The following is a 22,628-nucleotide window of genomic DNA, read 5'->3' as shown; positions in this document are numbered from 1 at the left end:
CAACACCCCATAATGACAAAGTGAAAACATGTTCGGAGAATTGTTTTGCAAATTTATTGAAAATGAAATCTCTCATTTACGTAAGTATTCACACCCCGAAGTCAATACTTTGTAGAATCACCTTTGGTGGAAGTGATTACAAAGGTGTCTTTCTGGGTAAGTCTCCGCACCTTGGATTGTGCAACATTTGTCCATTAAAAAAATTATTCAAGCTGTCAGATTGGTTGTTGATCATTGCTAGACAACTATGTTCAGTCATGCCATAGATTTTCAAGTAGATTTAAGTCAAAACTAAAACTCAGCCACTAAGGAACATTCACTGCCTTCTTGGTAAACAACTCCAGTGTAGATTTGGCCTTGTGTTATTGTCCTGCTGAAAGGTGAATTCATCTCCCAGTGTCTGGTGGAAAGCAGACTGAACCAAGTTTTCCTCTATAATTTTGCCTGTGCTTAGCTCCATTCCATAAAAAAAATGTATCCTGGGAAAAACTTCCCAGTCCTTAACGATTACAAGCATACCCATAACATGATGCAGCCACCACTATGATTGAAAATATGGAGAGTGTTATTCAGCAATGTGTCGTAATAAATTTACCCCAAACATAACACTTTGGATTCAGGACAAAAAGTGAATTTCTTTGCAGTATTACTTTAGTGCCTTGTTGCAACAAGATGCATGTTTTGGAATATTTGTATTCTGTTCAGGCTTCCTTCTTTTCACTCAATTAGGTTAGTATTATGGAGTACTGTAACTAAAACGGTGATTCATCCTCTGTTTTCTCCTATCACAGCCATTAAACTGTTTTAAAGTCACCATTGGCCACACAATGAAATCCCTGTGCGGTTTCCTTCCTTTATGGCAACTGAGTTAAGAAGGACGCCTGACCTTTTCTAGTGACTGTGTGTGTTTATACACCATCCAAAGTGTAATTAATAACTTGCTAAAATGGATATTCAATGTCTGTTAAAAAAAATATATATATATATATCCATCTACCAATAAGTGGTCTTTGTGGTTGAATGTGTGTTTGAAATTCACTGCTCGACGAGGGACCTTACAGATAATTGTATTTGTGGGGTACAGAGATGAAGTAGTCATTCAAAATTCATGTTCAACAATATTAAAGCACACAGAGTTAGTGCATGCATCTTATTATGACTTCTTAAGCACATTTTTACTTCTGAACTTACTTAGGCTTGCCATAACAAAGAGGTTGAATACTTATTGACTCAAGACATTTCAGCTTTTCATTTTTGTATTAATTTGTAAACATTGAAATACAGTATAATTCTACTTTGACATTGTGAAGTATTGTGTGTAGGCATTTAATAAATTAAATACATTTAAAATTCAGGTTGCAACACAACAAAATGTGGAAAAAGTCAACGGGTGTGAATACTTTCTGAAGCCACTGTCTAGGGAGGCCAGTAAGAGAAATAATCTGAGAATACAGGGAAAGAACAACATGTGGTATTGATAGAGTGGAAAAATATTCCTCTGACATAAATCTGTGTTAAGAGCGTTGAATTCTGTGGCTCATCTGTTCAATGAAAGATATGTAGGGCCTAAATTTCCACCCAGGGCACTTGTGCCTAATGTTGAAAAACACATTACCAGGACAAAAAAGGAAAAATAGGCGTCAAACCATGATAAACTGATAGTCTGTTGACAGACAGCGCTCCAAACAGACTGCTGGATACATATAGCCCCTCATCTCCCCGTTTCGCTTCCACAGTCTGTCAACATCCCAACGCTACTCAGTCATCTGAACACCATCCAAACCTACTTCTGATCCAATCAGATCACCCTATACCCCAAGGCCCGTGTACACTACACCAAGAGGGAGAGTAAGTAGAAGTTACCCCTAATATAACCACAGAGTAAGAGCGAGGGGAGAGTGAAGGAGGGAAGGGAAGCTGGCAGAGTGAAGATGTAGGATCCAAATGGCTCATGAGAAAGTTTCAGAGATTGATTGTTAACTAAATAGTACCACAGATGGGAGTGATAGATTTTTTTTGTTGCCATGCAGGTGAGAGAAAATGTTGCCGTTTTAAAGCACATTTCCTGCGATTCTACATACTCTGCCATGGAGTTGAGAGAACATGTTGCAGTTTTATAGATAATTACCTGCAATTCTATGCATTTTGCCATGGCTAATAATGTGTTATTTTACACAAACATAATAGTAAAATCTATACTGCTAAATTTATTATTTGGGGAATTTTCAATTCTCACTGACTGTCTTAGCTAGCTTTTATTTGGGTGATTGTTAGTTCTCAAAGATACATTTTCTAATAATATGTCATTATCTTTTCTACATACTTTATCCGTTTGTTGTTATTTAAGTTTACACTGAAAATGTTTTTCCATTCTGAATAAATAAATAACTTTAAAAAAAACTTTAAACACTGTTTGGAGATAGGTGTCCCGAAGAAACACTTAGGCAACCCGCCCAAGGATTTCAATGGCAGAACAATCCCTGCCCTGTATCAGTGGTTCCAGGAGCATCTTGGCCGTTCTACCTGGTTCTTCCCTCCTTATGCCCCACAGGTCCTTGTGAATATTTTGGCTGTTCCTCCTGGCTCCCTTCTCAGTCTGCCTGCCCATCCAAACTTGTCGTGTTCCCACACAAAAACACGACGTGGAATAGGAGGCTTAGGGGTGTCGTCAAACCAGGGTCTCGTCGACGGTGAATCGCTCGCTGGCAAATTTACATCATCAATCAAGTGTTCTTGGAGAGGAGAATCACAGCAATTCCTGTGATAGCCAGGCAGTGAGCAGCACTCACACTGAGGCAAAAAGGAGGAGGCTGTTTAAGCTACAAAATATTATGACCCCATCAAAGAAAGATAAGACTCTCAAGCCTCATTAGAAGTGTAGACAAGATCAGGCACTAAATCCGACTGGGGAAAAAATAACAATGTTCTTTTTTACACAAAAGATCATACAAATTATTGCCTGATGATCTTCTGAACTTCCCAATACCTTTCTGATGCATTTCAGCCACTTCAAACCATACTTCCCTTGGCTTGAAGTACTGTCAGGCTCATTTGGAACAGGGTGTCATAGCCCCAATTAAAAAAGGAACCAATGACCATGGATTACATCATATTTCTTACTTGGTGGGGTCACGAAAACATTTTGATATCAAAATGGGGTCGCAGGACAAAAAATGTTTGGGAACCCCTGACCTTGGTCATGTTGGAGTCAATGAGCCCCATCACATCAGCCTCTATAAGCCCGGCCCCAGGCCTGCAGAGGATCCTCAGCCTCTGGGAGTCAATGGAGCTGCTTTAAATTCCTCAGAACCGCACCGGGATAAAGAGATGGAGAGAGCAGGAGGAGGGAGTTTTAGTTATGTAGGACTCGACAGCACTGAGCAGAGCCCATAGGAAATAGATCACTCACGCACCTTGGAGGACATTTTCTCTTCCAAAGTAAGGCGAAGACACAGAACAGTCATCGGCCAAAGGAAGCCCTTAGGCCTGGAAGGAATCTTCACCCCAAAACTGTACAGCTCACCTCAAGCTGGGGTGAGGAGTGATGCATAACACTAGGAATGTTTATATTTTATTATTGAATCTTCTGATTCAACAGAAAGAGAAAAGACTTGAGGAAGATGGGTCCTCTACTTATGATGAATGTTGCCTAACTATACAAAATTGTTATTAACAGTTCAAAACATTGTGCCCCCTGTACATTGCAGTCCAAAAGGGTCATAAAATGTAGCTTGAGCCAACTTCTAATTAAATGTGGTGTTCCCCAAGGCAAGCTCTGCGCAAACCCTGTAGGTAGTGTTAACATTACGACAGATTCAAATATAGAACAACAGAGCTGTGGTTTGTCAACATGGAGCAAACCCTGTAGGTAGTGTTAACATTACGACAGATTCAAATATAGAACAGAGCTGTGGTTTGTCAACATGGAGCAAACCCTGTAGGTAGTGTTAACATTACGACACATTCAAATATAGAACAACAGAGCTGTGGTTTGTCAACATGGAGCAAACCCTGTAGGTAGTGTTAACATTACGACACATTCAAATATAGAACAACAGAGCTGTGGTTAGTCAACATGGAGCAAACCCTGTAGGTAGTGTTAACATTACGACACATTCAAATATAGAACAACAGAGCTGTGGTTAGTCAACATGGAGCAAACCCTGTAGGTAGTGTTAACATTACGACACATTCAAATATAGAACAACAGAGCTGTGGTTAGTCAACATGGAGCAAACCCTGTAGGTAGTGTTAACATTACGACACATTCAAATATAGAACAACAGAGCTGTGGTTTGTCAACATGGAGCAAACCCTGTAGGTAGTGTTAACATTACGACACATTCAAATATAGAACAACAGAGCTGTGGTTAGTCAACATGGAGCAAACCCTGTAGGTAGTGTTAACATTACGACACATTCAAATATAGAACAACAGAGCTGTGGTTTGTCAACATGGAGCAAACCCTGTAGGTAGTGTTAACATTACGACACATTCAAATATAGAACAACAGAGCTGTGGTTAGTCAACATGGAGCAAACCCTGTAGGTAGTGTTAACATTACGACACATTCAAATATAGAACAACAGAGCTGTGGTTTGTCAACATGGAGCAAACCCTGTAGGTAGTGTTAACATTACGACACATTCAAATATAGAACAACAGAGCTGTGGTTTGTCAACATGGAGCAAACCCTGTAGGTAGTGTTAACATTACGACACATTCAAATATAGAACAGAGCTGTGGTTTGTCAACATGGAGCAAACCCTGTAGGTAGTGTTAACATTACGACACATTCAAATATAGAACAACAGAGCTGTGGTTTGTCAACATGGAGCAAACCGCACTTGGAAACATGCCTCCCTGCTGAATGGTTTTAGAAAATTATCATTTGCTGCCCTCTTGTGGAATAAAGAGCTATGAAAGACCATTACCGGTAATCACTAATATGTAAGGGTGTCCACCCAAAAACGTACAGCATCTTTGGTCCATTGGTTAAAATAATATATAATTGTGTAGATAATCATCTAATAAAACCTATGGTCCAAACCTAATGTCTCTATCATAATCTGTTCAAAAGCTAATGGAGTTTCTATCCTGGTAAAATGGCCAAAATAAGGGTGAATAATTAAATGGAGGCCAGGGGGGGGGGGGGGGGGGGGGGAGTGGTCAATAATCAGAAAAATAATATTGCGTCAGCTAGGCTGGCTGCTGTGCAAGAACTGTGGCTAACTGACAGGCTCACCGTTGAACTCATCATCATTGTTCTCGAATCAGGATGACATTGAACAGGTGGTATATAGGTGGTAGGATACATATCGATTTTGAGACGACATGTAGTATTTTCATATTTTAGTATACGCTTTTCTTATTAACGCGAAATTCCTGTTACTTTCCGATTTCTCACAAAAACGGGTATTTCTGAAATTTCTACTGAGCATGACAAGCATTTTCGGTGCTTATTATCGGGTACAAATCCGAATTTTGTGATATAATGTTAATGATTTGTTAGAGAAAGACCCCACTGTACGATTCAGAACATGAATAATAATTTGTCTTGGTAAAATGTATTTTATAACATAAGGAAGTGAAATTTCATCACCAAAGCGCGTGTTCACGCATCCTGATAATTCGAATGGAATTCTCCATCTGTTACATTGTTAGACATTGCCAACGATAACACAGTGCCTTTATTTGACTAACTTGATTAAAGCCTTCCATATGCATTTCCTGTTATGTCCAAGAAAACACACTAGACTGGATTTTTGGCAGCTCTCAGTGACTTGGGAGAAAAAAACTGCCTCCATGATTACAAATGGAATTTTGAGGCAGTTTCCTGGCGCCATCTTATGGACAGCGTGGGGAATGTATACAGTGACAGAAAGTATGTGACGTACACAGTAGTAGAGAATGTTCCCCACGAGTATATTTAGCATTTCCAATCTTCTCTGGCAGCTAAAAGAAGGCGTTCCTGGTAATGAGAAGGGCAGTCAAAGAAAGTACTAGCCAAGAGGCTAACGGGACATATTGTCACTTGGGAGATACTAACTGTCCAGTGTCTTATGTGTGGGAATGTTTGGCGGGTGCAGTCCGTCTCACCTCAGCAGAGAGAAGACACTGTAGGAGTTCCTCACTGAACTCTGGTCCACCTGGAGTAAACTGTTCTTCTTCCTCTCAGAGTGGTCCTGAAATATGCACATTACAACAACAAACCAAACACAGAAAAACGAATTATACAACAGAATGTCTATAGTCTATGTTAGGGACAGAATTCCTGGAACAAAGTCAGCAGTACCTTATGATCAAAGTCAGCTGCATAGTAGCCATCATTCAATCCAAATATGATCTCATTTGGATTCCTGGAGCGGATCTGTGAAGGAACAAAGCAGTGGTATTTAGTCTGTATTAAAACAAGAGAGGCTGTTATTGTCTATATGACTGCAGACTGTACTGTATTCTGATCAGAGGAAAGCATGGTATGCTAGTCAGCATACATCCCAAAGCAGCCTACATTATATGAGCGTATGTTGTTTCCACTGACCTGTTGCCCTGTGTATCTAAGCCCGTCCAGGTTGACCTTCCACTCTATGAGAAGTGTGAACTGTTCCTCTCGGCCGCCCCAGATCTTCACCACGAAGCAGGACACAGACGTGTCCAGGAGGTCTGGCAGCATGCCAAAATCCAGGCTCCGCCATGTTGGATTCTGTAAAAAACAGGACAAGAGAATTGATGAGACAGCTGAATGAATGATCCCACTGGGTTGCAAAGTTTTGATAAGTTCAACTAATATTGCGTCTTAAAACAACCAAGTGTTTAATTTGTTCCCGATTTTGAGACATGTTGAGAGGCACATTTGAAAGATTCAAATGACAAATCATGTGTGTCAGTAGGGTGTGTGAAAGTGACTCGAGCACACAAAATGGTGCTGAACCAGGATGTTAATTTAACTGTAATGTAACTGTTGTCCCACTTATAAAAGTCTGACCAAATATATACAAATCCAACTTCAATATCCCGAGGCAATTTGTCATCACAAAGGCTTGGCTTGTCCAACAATCGGTAACTAGGTTTCAGACTGATTTCTGAGCTACTCAAACCCAGCGGGCAAAACTGGTTGCAATGTCATTATCATTATGACGTCACATGCCACATTTTGCCTGCTGGGAAGACAAGGTCCCTGGACTCCCTGAGGTTTGTCTGTCTATCCTGTGTCATAAACTACTGTACAAAGAAGCCCATTCCCTCCATTCAAAGAGCCTACCCATCTGCCTTCCTGCAGAACGATATATAACTGATCATCTTAAACTGTTTGTAAAATGGAGGATTGACAAAGCCAGAAGTGGAGAGGAAAACAAGAGAAATAAAGGGGAAAAAAGGCCTAGAGATGGGGGGGGTAGTGTGCCGTGCGCAATGTTCCTCTACATAATAACAGGAAGAGCAGGCGGAAAGGAGCAGCCTCCTTTGACAGACGAGAGACCACAAAGGGGAAACAGACCAGAACACTAGAAAGCAAAGGTCACAAAGAGGAATGCTGATGTTTTTAAACACAAAAACAGATTTCTGATCTCTGCCAGACATGACCATAAGCTTCATCTGCAGTGCATTATAGACTAGAGAGTAAAGGAAAGGTAGGCTTGGAAAATAGCTTAGGCCAGCTCATGACTCTGCATTTAGCCTGTTAGTAATGGTCTGCTATACTTGGCTGCATTCATCATAGACTGAATAGACTCCATGCAGAGATGGGAGCGAATAGCAGCTGTTGTTGCACATAGATTTGGTCATACAACCTAACAGTCGGTGAGGACAATCGTTTCCCCGCTAATGAGGAAACCAAAAATATGGAAACTACCAACTGAAGTTGCATTAATAGCGCTATAGTTGAGAAAATCATCAGCAGTATCTGATTTTACTGAATGACATCTTTCAGAACACAATGACAGCCCTGCTATGAACACGTTTACAGAGAGAAAGAGTACAATGGAAGCTTGTGGTCATATTTCATTCATGTTGATGTAAGCCTATTTGTTTCACCTTCTCTCATACAGTGTGTTGCTACAAGGCTGCTTCCCACCTTCCTGTTGTTTGTTTATATGACTGGGGGACAACACAAAGAAAGAGATTAGTGCATGCTAGGAACAGTGACATTGACTGTTTTCTGTTGTCTTGGTCTTGTTGCACACACGCATCCTACCACAGCTGTCAATGAGAGACCGAACAGTAAACCCCTGTGCTGTGACCTCTGTGAAGCTGAGGAGACAGGAAGAGAGCTCCACAATCCTGGTGTGGCTGATTTTTGCAACATCAATATGTCCAACCAAACAAGTATTATGGACACTTGTCTATGACTGCTCAAAGCGGGTCAATCAAAACCTCCCTTTCTGTCAGGTTACTTTAAGTAACATCAGCAGTTGATGTTTTGACGGAGAGAAAGTGAAAGGTTGGCTACTTGACTTGATTCTGTTAGAGGCAAACACCAAGGCAGCTGGCCTGAGTCCATGTGTTGACTGTCAGGCACTACTCCTCCACAATTTGGAAATGGAGGAAGTATGCCCTCTTTCCACACAGCAGCACTGGAGAAAGTGACCACTGTATACACTTTCGCATGCACCACACATGTGAGCGCGCATAAGCTAGGACAGGGGTAGGCCCAGCGCTTAAAATCGGAACAGAACCCGGCACCTCTCCGTTTTGAACTGTTTCATTCAGGAACCTACTTTGCCGGATCCGGTACATCTACATAAAAAATAAATAGTCATTGGAACAACAAATAAAACATCATAAATTACCCAGAAAAACAGTTACATTCTTCCATAAAAAAAGTCCACAATCAACACTCTAAACTGCACCAGAACATTAAGATGAAATGTATTTTGAATTTTGTTCTAGCAATACGGTGCATTAAAACTAAATTCCTGCATAGCTATAAAATCTAACTGTAGTTTTGACACAGCCAGATCAACAGTCGGGGCAATAGCACCATCCGCATATAGATGAAGTTTACCATTTTTAACAATTGAACAATGATTATTATATAAATAGTGAAGAATACAGGTCCCAAAAATCGACCCGTGGTACACCTTTATGTACTTCAAGAAATTGGACTTAACCCCATCAATCATGATGGCCTGAGTTCTGTCACTAAGATACCATGAACAGGCGTCAGAGCTCAGGCCTTTCGAGGACAACATTCAATAAAATAGCATGATCAATCGTGTCAAAAGCTTTTGACAGGTCCACAAACAAAACAGAAGATTTCATTTTAGTGTCTAAAGCATTGACAAGAACATTGTTAACTAAAGTGGTTGCTGTAATAGTGCTATGCCCAGGCCTAAACCCTGACTGGTTTACATTCAAAATATATTTCCCAGATAAAAAAAAACTGCTAATTTTTACATTTACCAAAGATTGAAGAACCTTTGCTAGACAAGGAAGCTTTGAAATGGGCGCGAAAATTATTACTCTATTTTATCAACGTCTAAATAGGCCTATTGAGTGAACATTGTTTTACAAAGTAAAACAATTTTACAAAGTAAAACAAGAGAGACAGGCTTTGGCACAAGAGTATTGGCCATCACTGGCTAGTGAGCGGCGCATCATTGGGTGAGTCAGTGAAAGTGGAAAGCTTTTCTAGGACTATAATTTACTGATCGTTTTTTATTGATCTCAGATTCTCAGTTTGGCAATGTCAAAGTAGCCTGTCATTTCAATCATTTGTGTGTTATTAAAAAAGATTATGCTGAAGCCTTCAGTCATATAAAATGACATAGAATTGCATGAAATGTGTTTATAAAAAGGTCAAATTCTTCCCAGACCCAAGTACAAAAAAAATGCAACTTCTGTAAGCGCCTCTCCTCTAATACTCTATACCACTACATAAATGCGATGATAGGCATGCCCTGCTTAATTATAAAGGTGACTTCTATTTTTTGTCCATTCCGGTACCTCAGAGCACCCCAGGTCACTCCCCTCTCGCAGTCCCTTTTTGTTATGGCACCTCCCAATTTACAAGCACTGGGTAGGCCTAGGACTTGTTTCAATTCATGGGTCTTCGGAATACAACTAGGCCTATAACCGGTAGTGTGCCTCCACAGATGTGAGCAGACAATGCATACGACATAATTGATTATGACATTCCATAGCTGGTGCTACGGTCATTTTTTGTGAGGCCAGGAGGCTCTGGCCAACACGTGTTTGTTCTTTTTTCAAACAACGACACTCACCAATGAATCTCGGATGACCTCACTCTTGTAAAAGTCTGCAAGGGAAGGAGAAAAGCTAGTTAAGATTTATTTTAAAGCTTTCTCAAGCAGACAATGAATAAACACACAAAAGCTCAAACAGCACTTGTGAGGATGCAACTCCTTTCAGGACTACAATGATGGGAGGAGTCCTATTAAAGGGTTTGCACAGCAAACGTTTCTAGGATTACCTGACAACAGTAAGCCGTGAGGTTTAGCCTTGATCTGGGTCATTGACTTATAATGAAATAATTTGTCCTTAAAACAAAGTGAAAGACCACATTTACTGTAGCATCAGCGTCCCCTAACAAGCCAAACCCTTGTGCATTTAACCACACAGCGTAATGGGACTCTGACCTTTCTCCCACTTATGAGAGTAATTCAGTCCACCTTAATGCTGAACATTTAGACCTAAAGGGGGCTCTGGCACTAAGGGCCGAAGTCTAACGTGAGATGTCCGCATAGTAACATGGCTTTTGGTTAAATCATGCAATCATGTCAATGGAAGAGTTGCTCAAAAACTTTAGTTATGTGCACAGAACTAGTTTGGATTCAGGCCCAAAGACAAGTTAAGTCTATTTGTACTGTGGACTGGGCTCAGTATGAAAGGGGTATTAGTGCAGTAGCCTAGTACATTGTCTTACAGAGACAGCAGAGAGAGTACTATATAGTAGTACTGACCTCTGGATATCCGGTCCTCTAAGCAGAGATGAAGGGAAAAATATGTGTCCAGTAGTGGAGAGCCATTCTTGTTGACAATGTTGCGGGCTGCAATGCTTCTGAGATGACGTAACCGCCTCTGTTAGGGAGAGAGAGAGGCAGACGGTAAGATAGTCAGGAAAAAGAGATGAGAAATAGAAGAGGCATAGAGGCAGAGCTGGAGAGTCAGGGATAGCGAGCAGGAGAGAGAACATTTTAAAATGGTCTGCCCAAAACAAGGGGGACTGTCAGGCAGTTTGAAAGCCTAATGGGTCAGTTTCAATGCCTTTACAATTGTATTAACACCTTCAAGAGTCTCATCTGGTTACACAATCCAAATTGATGCTTATCAATTTACGAAACTGTTACCAAAGAACTAGCCTAATTCACACAGGATAAACATACAGTAGCAGCCAACCAGAATACCAAATGTCATATAGCAAAGTAATTACTGTTCATCAGGGGTCCCCAATAACATTCAGCCGTGGGCCTATTTTTCCTGGAGCGGATGGTCGGTAGTTATAAATCATTTGTACTCGACAAATTGACCACAAGAATCCCAAAGAGATATAGTATTTGACCAAAACAGAATAATTTCAAACCTTGATTACATTGGGATACGATCGCATATATTGTATCCCTCTATCTATGCATGGGAATACTTGGGAACAGACTTCCTAAATTAGAATCAATTTGAGCTGATTTCGTCCTGATTTTACAGTCTTTTATGCCTCATGAAGCTGGTTGAGAGAATGCCAAGAGCGTGCAAAGCTGTCATCAAGGCAAAGGGTGGCTACTTCGAAGAATCTCAAATATATTTAGATTTTAACACTTTGTTGGTTACTATATGATTCCATGTGTTATTTCATAGTTTTGATGTCTTCACTATTATACTACAAAGTAGAAAATAGTAAAAATAAAAGAAAACCCCTGGAATGAATAGGTGTGTCCAAACTTTTGACTGGTACTGTATGTATGCATGTATGTACATTACACTACCGTTCAAAAGTTTGGGGTCACTTAGAAGTGTCCTTGTTTTTGAAAGAAAAGCAAAGAAAAAGACATATCTCCGACTGGCCAATAAAAGAAAAGATTAAGATGGGCAAAAGAACACAGGCACTGGACAGAGGAACTCTTTCAAAAACAAGGACATTTTTAAGTGATCAAACTTTTTTTTGCTCTGAAAACTTGGGGGGGCGAATTTGTCCTGGCTATTGGGGAACCCTGCTGTAAATCCTCAAGTTAAAAAATAAACTGTAATTTTAGAATATGGTGGGTCAGTTTGAGAACTTAAAGTATCTGGTTATACAGTCACACGTAGGCTATCAACATTTGCCCCCAAAAAATACATTTTATGGAATGATTCACGTCCGGGAATAACTGACCACAGATGCAGACAAGAGTTCATGTTTTGACTTCACTGTGTGTTTCCAATACAAAAGCCTTGCATACACAAGAGAGTCACAGTTTCATCAACTAAAGCTCAAGCCAGCGTACCATTGATGCACAAAAACTCTTTGTACAGAACATCACCATGGTTTGATATCAGTAAAAAAATCCATCCTTCAAAAACTGAGCATAAAATAAAAGGAACCCGCTTGAAGAGAAAGGCTCAGTTATTTACAATCAAAAAAAGATAGGCTAACTGAAGAACACTTTTTTTCCACAGATGACAATCTATAAAAAAATAAATAATGGCTCCAAAGAAAAAACCTCATAATTGAGAGTGGTTAAGTCAAGAAAACGACCATGGGACATGACAGATACTCATGAAAAGAGGGGCCCCTCAGGGCAGCAGCATCAGAGAAGCAGCAGGACTTTATGTCAATGGCCGGCCTTCACCTGATCTGCATTCTTCAATCTCCAGCAACCCACACTGAGCTTCCACCACCACAGGCATTAGGGATAAATCTAAGTCATGGGATTCCCTAAAAGATTAAGGCCCCTGAAACAAAAACACAGCTTGTTCAGCAAAGGCTTTTTCCCCCCACAAAAATGTCAGAAGACGTTTCTCCGAATGAGCTAATTTGGAGCTATGAGAGTAAAGAGGGCCTCCAGCAGAACATATAATCTACCTACTAGGCCAACTGGTGATCTTTAGCGCTGAGACAATGCCAGTACCAGAATATTTTTCCCATGGCAAAAATGAAAACACCAAGCAGACCAAACTCGTTGGTCCTTAAAAAACGTGTTGTACGTAAAATATTGTGTGCTTTAGATTTGGACATAAATACATGTGACTCTGGATGACAACGTAAGTTTGTTTCCACCATTCGGGCTGTTTTCCTAAAGAAGTTAGATCTTCTTTGTGTTTTGTTTCCTTGCCACGATACTAACGAGTATTGCGATAGTGCTATTGTCCCGGCCATAGTCATCGTGCTGTGAAGGTAAATGGTTGAGTCCATCCAGGTGTATATTTTTTTTGTACCTTTCCTTAACTAGGCAAGTCTGTTTAGAACAAATTCTTATTTACAATGATGCCTACACCAGCCAAACCCAGACAACACTGGGCCAATTGTGCACCGCCCTATGGGACTCCCAATCACGGCCGGTTGTGATACAACCTGGATTCGAACCAGGGTGTCTGTAGTTCTGGTACTTCCGGTGCCGACAGAGATGGCCGCCTCGCTTCGCGTTCCTAGGAAACTATGCAGTATTTTCCTTTTTTACGTGTTATTTCTTACATTGGTACCCCAGGTAATCTTAGGTTTTATTACATACAGTCGGGAGGAACTACTGGATATAAGAGCAACGTCAACTCACCATCATTATGACCAGGAATACGACTTTCCCGAAGCGGATCCTCTGTTTTGCCCACCTCCCAGGACAATGGATCGGATCCCAGCCGGCGAACCAAAACAACGTCGCCGTAAAAGGGGCCGACGAAGCGGTCTTCTGGTCAGGCTCCGGAGACGGGCACATCGCGCACCGCTCCCGAGCATACTACTCGTCAATGTCCAGTCTCTTGACAACAAGGTTGATGAAATCCGAGCAAGGGTAGCATTCCAGAGAGACATAAGAGACTGTAACGTTCTTTGCTTCACGGAAACAGGGCTCACTCGAGACACACTATCGGAGTCGGTACAGCCAGCTGGTTTCTTCACGCATCGCGCCGACAGAAACAAGCATCTTTCTGGTAAGAAGAGGGGCGGGGGGGTATGCCTTATGATTAACGAGACGTGGTGTGATCATAACATACAGGAACTCAAGTCCTTCTGTTCACCCGATTTAGAATTCCTCACAATCGAATGTCGACCGCATTATCTACCAAGAGAATTCTCTTCGATTATAATCACAGCCGCATATATTCCCTTCCAAGCAGACACATCGACGGCCCTGAACAAACTTTATTTGACTCTATGTAAACTGGAAACCACATATCCTGAGGCTGCATTCATTGTAGCTGGGGATTTTAACAAGGCTAATCTGAAAACAAGACTCCCTAAATTATATCAGCATATTTATTGTGCTACCAGGGCTGGTAAAACCCTGGATCATTGTTATTCTAACTTCCGCGACGCATATAAGGCCCTCCCCCGCCCTCCTTTTGGAAAAGCTGACCAAGACTCCATTTTCTTGCTCCCAGCCTATAGACAGAGACTAAAACAGGAAGCTCCCGCGCTCAGGTCTGTTCAACGCTGGTCCGACGAATCTGATTCCACGCTTCGAGATTGCTTCGATCACGTGGATTGGGATATGTTCCGCACTGCGTCAAACAACAAAATTGACGAATACGCTGATTCGGTGAGCGAGTTTATTAGCAAGTGCATCGGCGATGTAGTACCCACAGGAACTATTAAAACATTCCCAAACCAGAAACCGTGGATTGATGGCAGCATTCGCGTGAAACTGAAAGCTCGAACCACTGCTTTTAACCAGGGCAAAGTGACCGGAAACATGAAGGAATACAAACAGTGTAGCTATTCCCTCCGCAAGGCAATCAAACAAGCTAAGTGCCAGTATAGAGACAAAGTAGAGTCGCAATTCAACAGCTCAGACACAAGAGGTATGTGGCGGGGTCTACAGTCAATCACGGATTACAAAAAGAAAACCAGCCCCGTCGCAGACCAAGATGTCTTGCTCCCAGACAGACTAAATAACTTTTTTGCTCGCTTTGAGGACAATACAGTGCCACTGACAGGGTCCGCTACCAAAACCTGCAGACTCTCCTTCACTGCAGCCGACGTGAGTAAAACATTTAAACGTGTTAACCCTCGCAAGGCTGCAGGTCCAGACGGCATCCCCAGCCGCATCCTCAGTGCATGCGCAGACCAGCTGGCTGGTGTGTTTAAGGACATATTCAATCAATCCTTATCCCAGTCTGCTGTTCCCACATGCTTCAAGAGGGCCACCATTGTTCCTGTTCCCAAGAAAGCTAAGGTAACTGAGCTAAACGACTACCGCCCCGTAGCACTCACTTCCGTCATCATGAAGTGCTTTGAGAGACTAGTCAAGGACCATATAACCTCCACCCTACCTGACACCCTAGACACACTGCAATTTGCTTACCGCCCCAATAGGTCCACAGATGACGCAATCGCAACCACACTGCACACTGCCCTAACCCATCAGGACAAGAGGAATACCTATGTGAGAATGCTGTTCATCAACAACAGCTCAGCATTTAACACCATAGTACCCTCCAAACTCGTCATCAAGCTCGAGACCCTGGGTCACGACCCGGCCCTCTGCAACTGGGTACTGGACTTCCTGACGGGCCGCCCCCAGGTGGTGAGAGTAGGTAACAACATCTCCACCCCGCTGATCCTCAACACTGGGTCCCCACAAGGGTGCGTTCTGAGCCCTCTCCTGTACTCCCTGTTCACCCACGACTGCGTGGCCATGCACGCCTCCAACTCAATCATCAAGTTTGCAGACGACACTACAGTGGTAGGCTTGATTACCAACAACGACGAGACGGCCTACAGGGAGGAGGTGAGGGCCCTCGGAGTGTGGTGTCAGGAAAATAACCTCACACTCAATGTCAACAAAACAAAGGAGATGATCGTGGACTTCAGGAAACAGCAGAGGGAGCACCCCCCTATCCACATTGACGGGACAGTAGTGGAGAGGGTATTAAGTTTTAAGTTCCTCGGTGTACACATCACGGACAAACTGAATTGGTCCACACAGACAGCGTGGTGAAGACCTCAGGAGGCTGAAGAAATTTGGCTTGTCACCAAAAGCACTCACAAACTTCTACAGATGCACAATCGAGAGCATCCTGTCGGGCTGTATCACCGCCTGGTACGGCAACTGCTCCGCCCACAACCGTAAGGCTCTCCAGAGGGTAGTGAGGTCTGCACAACGCATCACCAGGGGCAAACTACCTACACTCCAGGACACCTACACCACCCGATGTCACAGGAAGGCCATAAAGATCATCAAGGACAACAACCACCCGAGCCACTGACTGTTCACCCCGCTATCATCCAGAAGGCGAGGTCAGTACAGGTGCATCAAAGCAGGGACCGAGAGACTGAAAAACAGCTTCTATCTCAAGGCCATCAGACTGTTAAACAGCCACCACTAACATTGAGTGGCTGCTGCCAACATACTGACTCCACTCCAGCTCACTTTAATAACGGAAAAATGTATCACTAGACACTTTAAAACAATACCACTTAATATAATCTTCACATACCCTACATTACTCATCTCATATGTATATACTGTACTCTATACCATCTACTGCACCTTGCCTATGCCGTTCTGTACCATCACTCATTCATATATTTTTATGTACATATTCTTCATCCCTTTACACTTGTGTGTATAAGGTAGTTGTTGTGAAATTGTTAGGTTAGATTACTCGTTGGTTATTACTGCATTGTCGGAACTAGAAGCACAAGCATTTCGCTACACTCGCATTAACATCTGCTAACCATGTGTATGTGACAAATAAAATTTGATTTGGTAGTGACACCTTTAGCACTGAGATGCAGTTCCTTAGACCGCTGTGCCACTCGGGAGCCAACATGTAACAGTATTACTTCTGTCCCTCTCCTTGCCCCAACCTGGGATCGAACCAGGGACCCTCTGAACACATTGACAAGTCACCCACAAAGCATCGTTACAATACGGGCTGTTTGACAGAGAACTGTAAATGTTCACATATTTTGGTGTTACAGTCTCAGTGGCCTTTACTTTCAATGGTCCCATTTCATAGCAGTCAAAACAGACAATGTTTTTTCTACAGGGATCATAAGTTCTTACTCTAAGGGACATAACACGCAGGTCACGATCTAGCTCTGAACCTTTGCACAATGAGCACATAATAAAGTAGTAGGCCTCGGTGTATCCTACTGTACTCCAAATGAAATAAACACATGTTAGAATAGGGGCAGTTCCATGGTAACAGAGTGACACAGACTCAGATGTTTCACTTTAAAATGCATGTCAAACAAAAACCAATTATTGCAAAGTTAAACAAACCACATATGCACATTGACAACTTAATTTCCACAGAAGATTCAACAAAAACATATTTAGTTGATGAACAGTGAAGATGCAAAGTTTGGTAACAGAATGACGGTTTGTGCTGTTTGCGCAGTTATTCTGTTACCAAACTTTGCATCTGCAATGTTTTTACACTCCTCAAATTGTCCAGTGTTGGTGACCGAGTCGCCACTTGAGCCACTTCTTCTTGTACTGCGCCGTTATTTGCGGCCCGCCTGTTAGCTTGCACGATTCTTGACATTCTCCTTCGACTTATCATCAACGAGCCATTTTTGCTCACAAAACTACCGCTGACTGGATGGTTTTTGTTTGTCACACCATTCCTGGTAAACCCCAGACAGTGTCGTGCGTGAAAAGCCCAGGAGAACAGCTGTTTCTGAGATACTAGAACCGGCGTGTCTGGTACCGATGATCATACCACGTTCAAAGTCGCTTATGTCACTCGTTTTGCCCATCCTAACGTTCAATCGAACAGTAACTGAATGCCTGGATGCCTGCTTTATGCCACATGACTCACGGTCTGTAAGAGCTAACCATTTTCATGAACGGGGTGGTGTACCTAATAAACTGGCCACTGAAGACCACTTTTCGGTCATATCAAGTGCAAGGGCTTGCAGGTAAAGGTGCAGTTTGAGAGCTGTAGACGTATAGCTATGTCTGATGTGGTTCAGTCCTATTAGGGGTTAAGCTGGTTGCTGAGGACTTATTCATAATAACTTGTGCAAAGACCTTGGGCATCAGACTGAAGGGTCTGTCCTGTAACTAGTTCATAAGTCAGGTGACCAAATTACTGTAGTGGTGCCTCGGTATCAGGCCAGGTCTTACTAAACTGGCTAATTATCATCGTCTCTGTAGCTTGCAAATTAGATAACTAACAATTATATCTTACGTTTGCACATGTATATTGTTATTAAATAGAACTTTGTATGTAACGGACTAAGGCTTAGAAGCTAGAGCTGTCTGGATACTCAAGAGAGCTGTAAAAGTCAGCTGAGCTAACGTTAGCTTGCTAGTTAGCTTAGCTCACTCTGCAGGCCTGTTGTATTCATCTTGCAGCTGACACACAGCAACGTAACAATACAGGACAATACGCATATAATCTACATAAACACGGAGTTACGGGTGTTTGTCCTTACCTGCTGAGATGTGAGCTCAACGTGCAAGGCTCGAGAAGATGAGGCTCCAGAGTTGACAGAGTGATCCCGACCGGTGATGGAGTTCATTCTCCTATCGGCACCAGGGCGTTCGCTCCTTCATTCAACAAAACATCTCATCCCTGCCACCGATCAAACCCAGATCCTGTACATCTAGATTTACCTTCTACGGCAGAAATGTATGCATCGGTGTAGCTAACGTTCGTAAGAAAACAGCACTCTTGAAGCTGTCAGTTAGCAAGCTATGTAGCTAGCTAGCTACGTGACATAAACAAAGTAGGACTTGCTCATGTAGCTTTCGGTCTGTTAGAGGGCAGCACTAGTAGATCACTGATTGGTCCACGGCTGTGTCTGTCAAATTAAGGAGTTACTCGTCGTTCGATTTATCCATTGCTATTTGTCAAATATAATGTCTATCACAAAGAAAGGGGCGGAGAGACAAACCTCTAGAGCTGCAATATGAGGAAGTGGGTGTTTATGTATGGTGACCAATGATGTATACTTCGCTGACGGTGACAACAAATATTTTTATAACTAAACCAAGATAGACCACAGTCTGTCATTTCCAACGGGAACAAATGAGTCAGTGGGCAGACGTCTAGCGAGATCCTATTGGCGCGTTCTAGCATCATCTGCATATTTCCGTTAGGGGACGCCTACTCTAAAGTGTGCGTTTGCAATAACTCAATTCGCCTCTGCACTCCTAAAAATTGCGATTTTTAAAAACTTTTGCAAGGGGTAAAGTCTATAAAACGTAGTCCACTCTGTTCATAACAGTTGTTAGTTTTGGGAACAGAAAATTGTATTGAAATGTTTCATCGATGAGAAAATGTGCAGAATGTAGGCCAAATTCCATCTTGTTCCATCTTCTCCCACTGCCGGTCAGTGGCCTTCTTTTATGGTAGTGAGTGGAAATGCCAAGCGGATGCTTCACATTTATGCATCTGGTGAAATATCTGTCTCATTGTTCTATCTGTGGCGACAACGCACTCAACCAGAGATACTCTATATAATGACGAGATGGTCTTATCTAACAATCAAATCACATTTTATTAGTCACGTACGCCAAATACAACAGGTGTAGGTAGACCTTACAGTGAAACGCTTACTTACGAGCCCCTAACCGACAGTGCAGTTTCAATAAATACAGATAAGAATAAGACAATGTGAATAGTCTGGGTAGCCATTTAACTAGATGTTCAGGAGTCGTATGGTTTGTGGGTAAAAGCTGTTTAGAAGCCTCTACAATGGTAGTAGTTGGCCGTGTTCAAGAGCATAAAATCAATGATGCATTGTGGGTACATGTTGACTGACTGATCTACAAATAATAATGAGTAGTTATTTATGGTGCAAAATGATTGTAGATCAGTCAGTCGGCAGTCGCCTGCAATGTCGAACAAGCTGGTTGTCACAAAGGTGGAAAGGCAAGCAGGGACAGGCGAGATCAGGTGGCAACATTCTAGCCAATGAGGGGGCAGATAAGCATGTAAACAACAGAAATAACTGATATTGAATTGTTTTTCTCAAAGTTGCCGAGATGCCACATGCGTCCACTTATATCAGTACATTCGTAACAAACTAAACATTACTTAACTTCTATTCAATCAAATAAGCCTCACTTAGCAATCACATTTTTTGCTGACCAAATCCAACACTCTCACACCATACAAAAAAGTGGAGTGGAGCCTCTATTTACGCTCAGATTCGAAGATGCTTATTAACATCAAAGTAGATACAAGACTACAAATCTCGGCAACCTCCTGCACGTCATCTCTAGCTGGCACCTTTGCTAACAGGTACATTTAAAGTAATGTTGCCAATTTATTAATTACTATGTTTAGCTAGCATTAGATAGTTAATCCGGAGATTCTTACCTTTGCCTCGATTTGGCAGTCTTGTCCAGATCAACATGGCATTTGTAGTTCTTTATGATAGCCACATTAACAGTTAATTAGCATTTATTTTGTTGTGGGTAAATACTGGTGAATACATTGATAAAAGTCACCTTGTCCGAGAGATATATACATGGTTATCAGTCACGCAAGGGTAAGCCTACACAAAACACAGCCTTTATTAAGTGTTTCTAAAATCTCCTCTGGGAAAAATATATGGTAAAAAAACAATTGGAACAATTGGAATACTCTATTGTATGGACCTTCAGCAGTCACAAAATAAAGCACCAATCAACCTAGCCTTCAAACTTGCACAAGGTGGCAGCATCACATGACTAGAAACAGTATCAATTCAACAGTTAATAACCTTTTATGATTAGATTTTCTTGCCACCTGTGTCCTCTCTCCTCAGTTGAGGAGAAGTTGGCGAGGAGAGTGAACGTGGATGGAAATGCACTTGCTTGAAATGAGATGGTACTTCTCCACTCGTGCGCCATTAGGCAAATTACGTTTACAGGGGTGGATCCCAAATTAAATGTGTAAAGTGATCAAAACAAATTAAGTCCGTTTTGCAAGACATTTTATACATAAAACGATAACATATTGTTTTTAAAATAGTAATATTTTTCTCAGACAAAAAAATGTATTCCAAAAATGTGTGGTAGGCTTCCTGGGGTTTCTTTGGAGAAGTTGCACAGGAGAAATGTTTGGAGAATGGGAGTGATTGGAGAAGATGGCAGAAAATGAAATAAGCAAGAAAGTGGAGCATATTATGAATAAACATGGAGTGGGGGATTACACAGGCCTTCTGAAAGATCTGGTGAAGGAGAAGATAATGGACAAGGAAAAAAAGGAGAACAGTGGAAATGTTTATGAGGGAATATGAAATGAGGGATTTCACAGAACATTTGGAAGAACTTGAGGAAATAGAGAGAGATGAGAGTGAGGATGAATTAGATGTGGTGGCAGGTGCAGTGATGACTGTTGAGAAGAAGTTGAATGTAGAGGGAAGCAGTGTGGAGAGGAAGGTTGGCATCAAGTGCAAAAAGAGGGATACGTGTGGATGAAGTTCCTGCAATGAGGACCGCCAAGGTCAGGCCTTGGTCCGAGGATATAAAGGATGATTCTGGCCCAGTGTGAGTAAGATTTGTGGAGAGAATGGATCCTTGCATTTTGGCTGATCCATGTGTGGTGTTATATTGGGTAGAGAAGAGGTTGGGGACTGTTGAGTTGGTGAAAGTAACTAGGAGTGGACTAGTGATGATTTATTGTGTTTCTTCAACCCAGAGGGAGCGGGCGCGCCGCATCTCACGATTAGGGAAAATAAATGTGGCTTGCTTTGCTCTCCGGAGCAGGGCACCATTGAAAGGAGTGAACGGGGGTGGCATTAAATGTTGAGGAAGATCAGTTGATTGATCAGATTCCCAGTGTCTGTGATGTTTGCCGTTTGCTTCGCAGCAGATCCGGTGGGGAAACAGAAAAGACATTGTCTGTCCTGCTGAGTTTTGATGTAGAGTCTTTGCTAGATAAGGTATAGGTAGGAAGTGTAAGTTAACCCCTGAGAGTGTTTGTTCCTAAAATACTTCAGTGTTTCAGGTATCAAGTTTCTTGGCATGTTGCAGCAGTATGTAGGAGGGAGAGTCCTAGATGTGCGAAGTGTGCAGGAGGGCATGAGACGGAGGAATGTGTAGTTTCAGTGGAGAAACTTGTGTGGGTGCCCTTTCTCTCACCGTATCCGGTAAGAGAAAGGCAGGTTGAGGTTGTGCTGAAGCAGTGAAGAGAGTGGGAGAGGAAGATGGGTCTAGGTTGAGGGATCCTGAGAGGATTCCTGTGAGTAGGCAGAGACTAATAGAGAGTGATGGGAAGAATATGTGCTTCAGGTGGCTATCGAGGAGGGGAGGACACTTCCGTTTGCCTAATAACGAATTGACACACTCCTTGACCACTCAACCACTTATCGGGTCACAGAGAAGTGGATAGAGGACAGTCTTTTGTCCAAACAAGAAAACCCCCTAGTCTTTGAACAGAATGGCATCTCTTTCGCAATACATTTTGCAAAGGCCTACTATTTCCTTTTCAAGTACTTAGAGGTAGAAAACTAAATGACACATGACAAATGACAGTTGAGCAGTAGCCTATTTGTCATTAATTAAATCACTCATTGTTTGTGCATCTATTTACATTT

At 42.1% G+C, this 22,628-nt stretch overlaps 1 protein-coding gene across 1 annotated transcript in view; it reads right to left on the bottom strand.

Annotated features, from left to right (window-relative positions):
• Nucleotides 1–18,839, bottom strand: part of LOC120057078 (UV radiation resistance-associated gene protein-like) — a 148,305-nt gene extending 129,466 nt beyond the window's left edge. The window contains exons 1-6 of the mRNA XM_039005474.1: nt 18,534–18,839; nt 10,921–11,038; nt 10,222–10,256; nt 6,543–6,704; nt 6,297–6,371; nt 6,101–6,186 (exon numbers count right to left, since the gene is read on the bottom strand). Of these exons, the coding sequence (XP_038861402.1) occupies nt 6,101–6,186; nt 6,297–6,371; nt 6,543–6,704; nt 10,222–10,256; nt 10,921–11,038; nt 18,534–18,620 (563 nt within the window). The 5' untranslated portion in view covers nt 18,621–18,839. The remainder of the gene's footprint in view (nt 1–6,100; nt 6,187–6,296; nt 6,372–6,542; nt 6,705–10,221; nt 10,257–10,920; nt 11,039–18,533) is intronic.
• Nucleotides 18,840–22,628: the final 3,789 nt, after the last annotated feature.

The sequence above is a fragment of the Salvelinus namaycush genome, chromosome 12 (assembly GCF_016432855.1).
Source record: "Salvelinus namaycush isolate Seneca chromosome 12, SaNama_1.0, whole genome shotgun sequence".
Classification (NCBI taxonomy): domain Eukaryota; kingdom Metazoa; phylum Chordata; class Actinopteri; order Salmoniformes; family Salmonidae; genus Salvelinus; species Salvelinus namaycush.
This window is presented reverse-complemented; position numbering and strand designations above follow the sequence as displayed.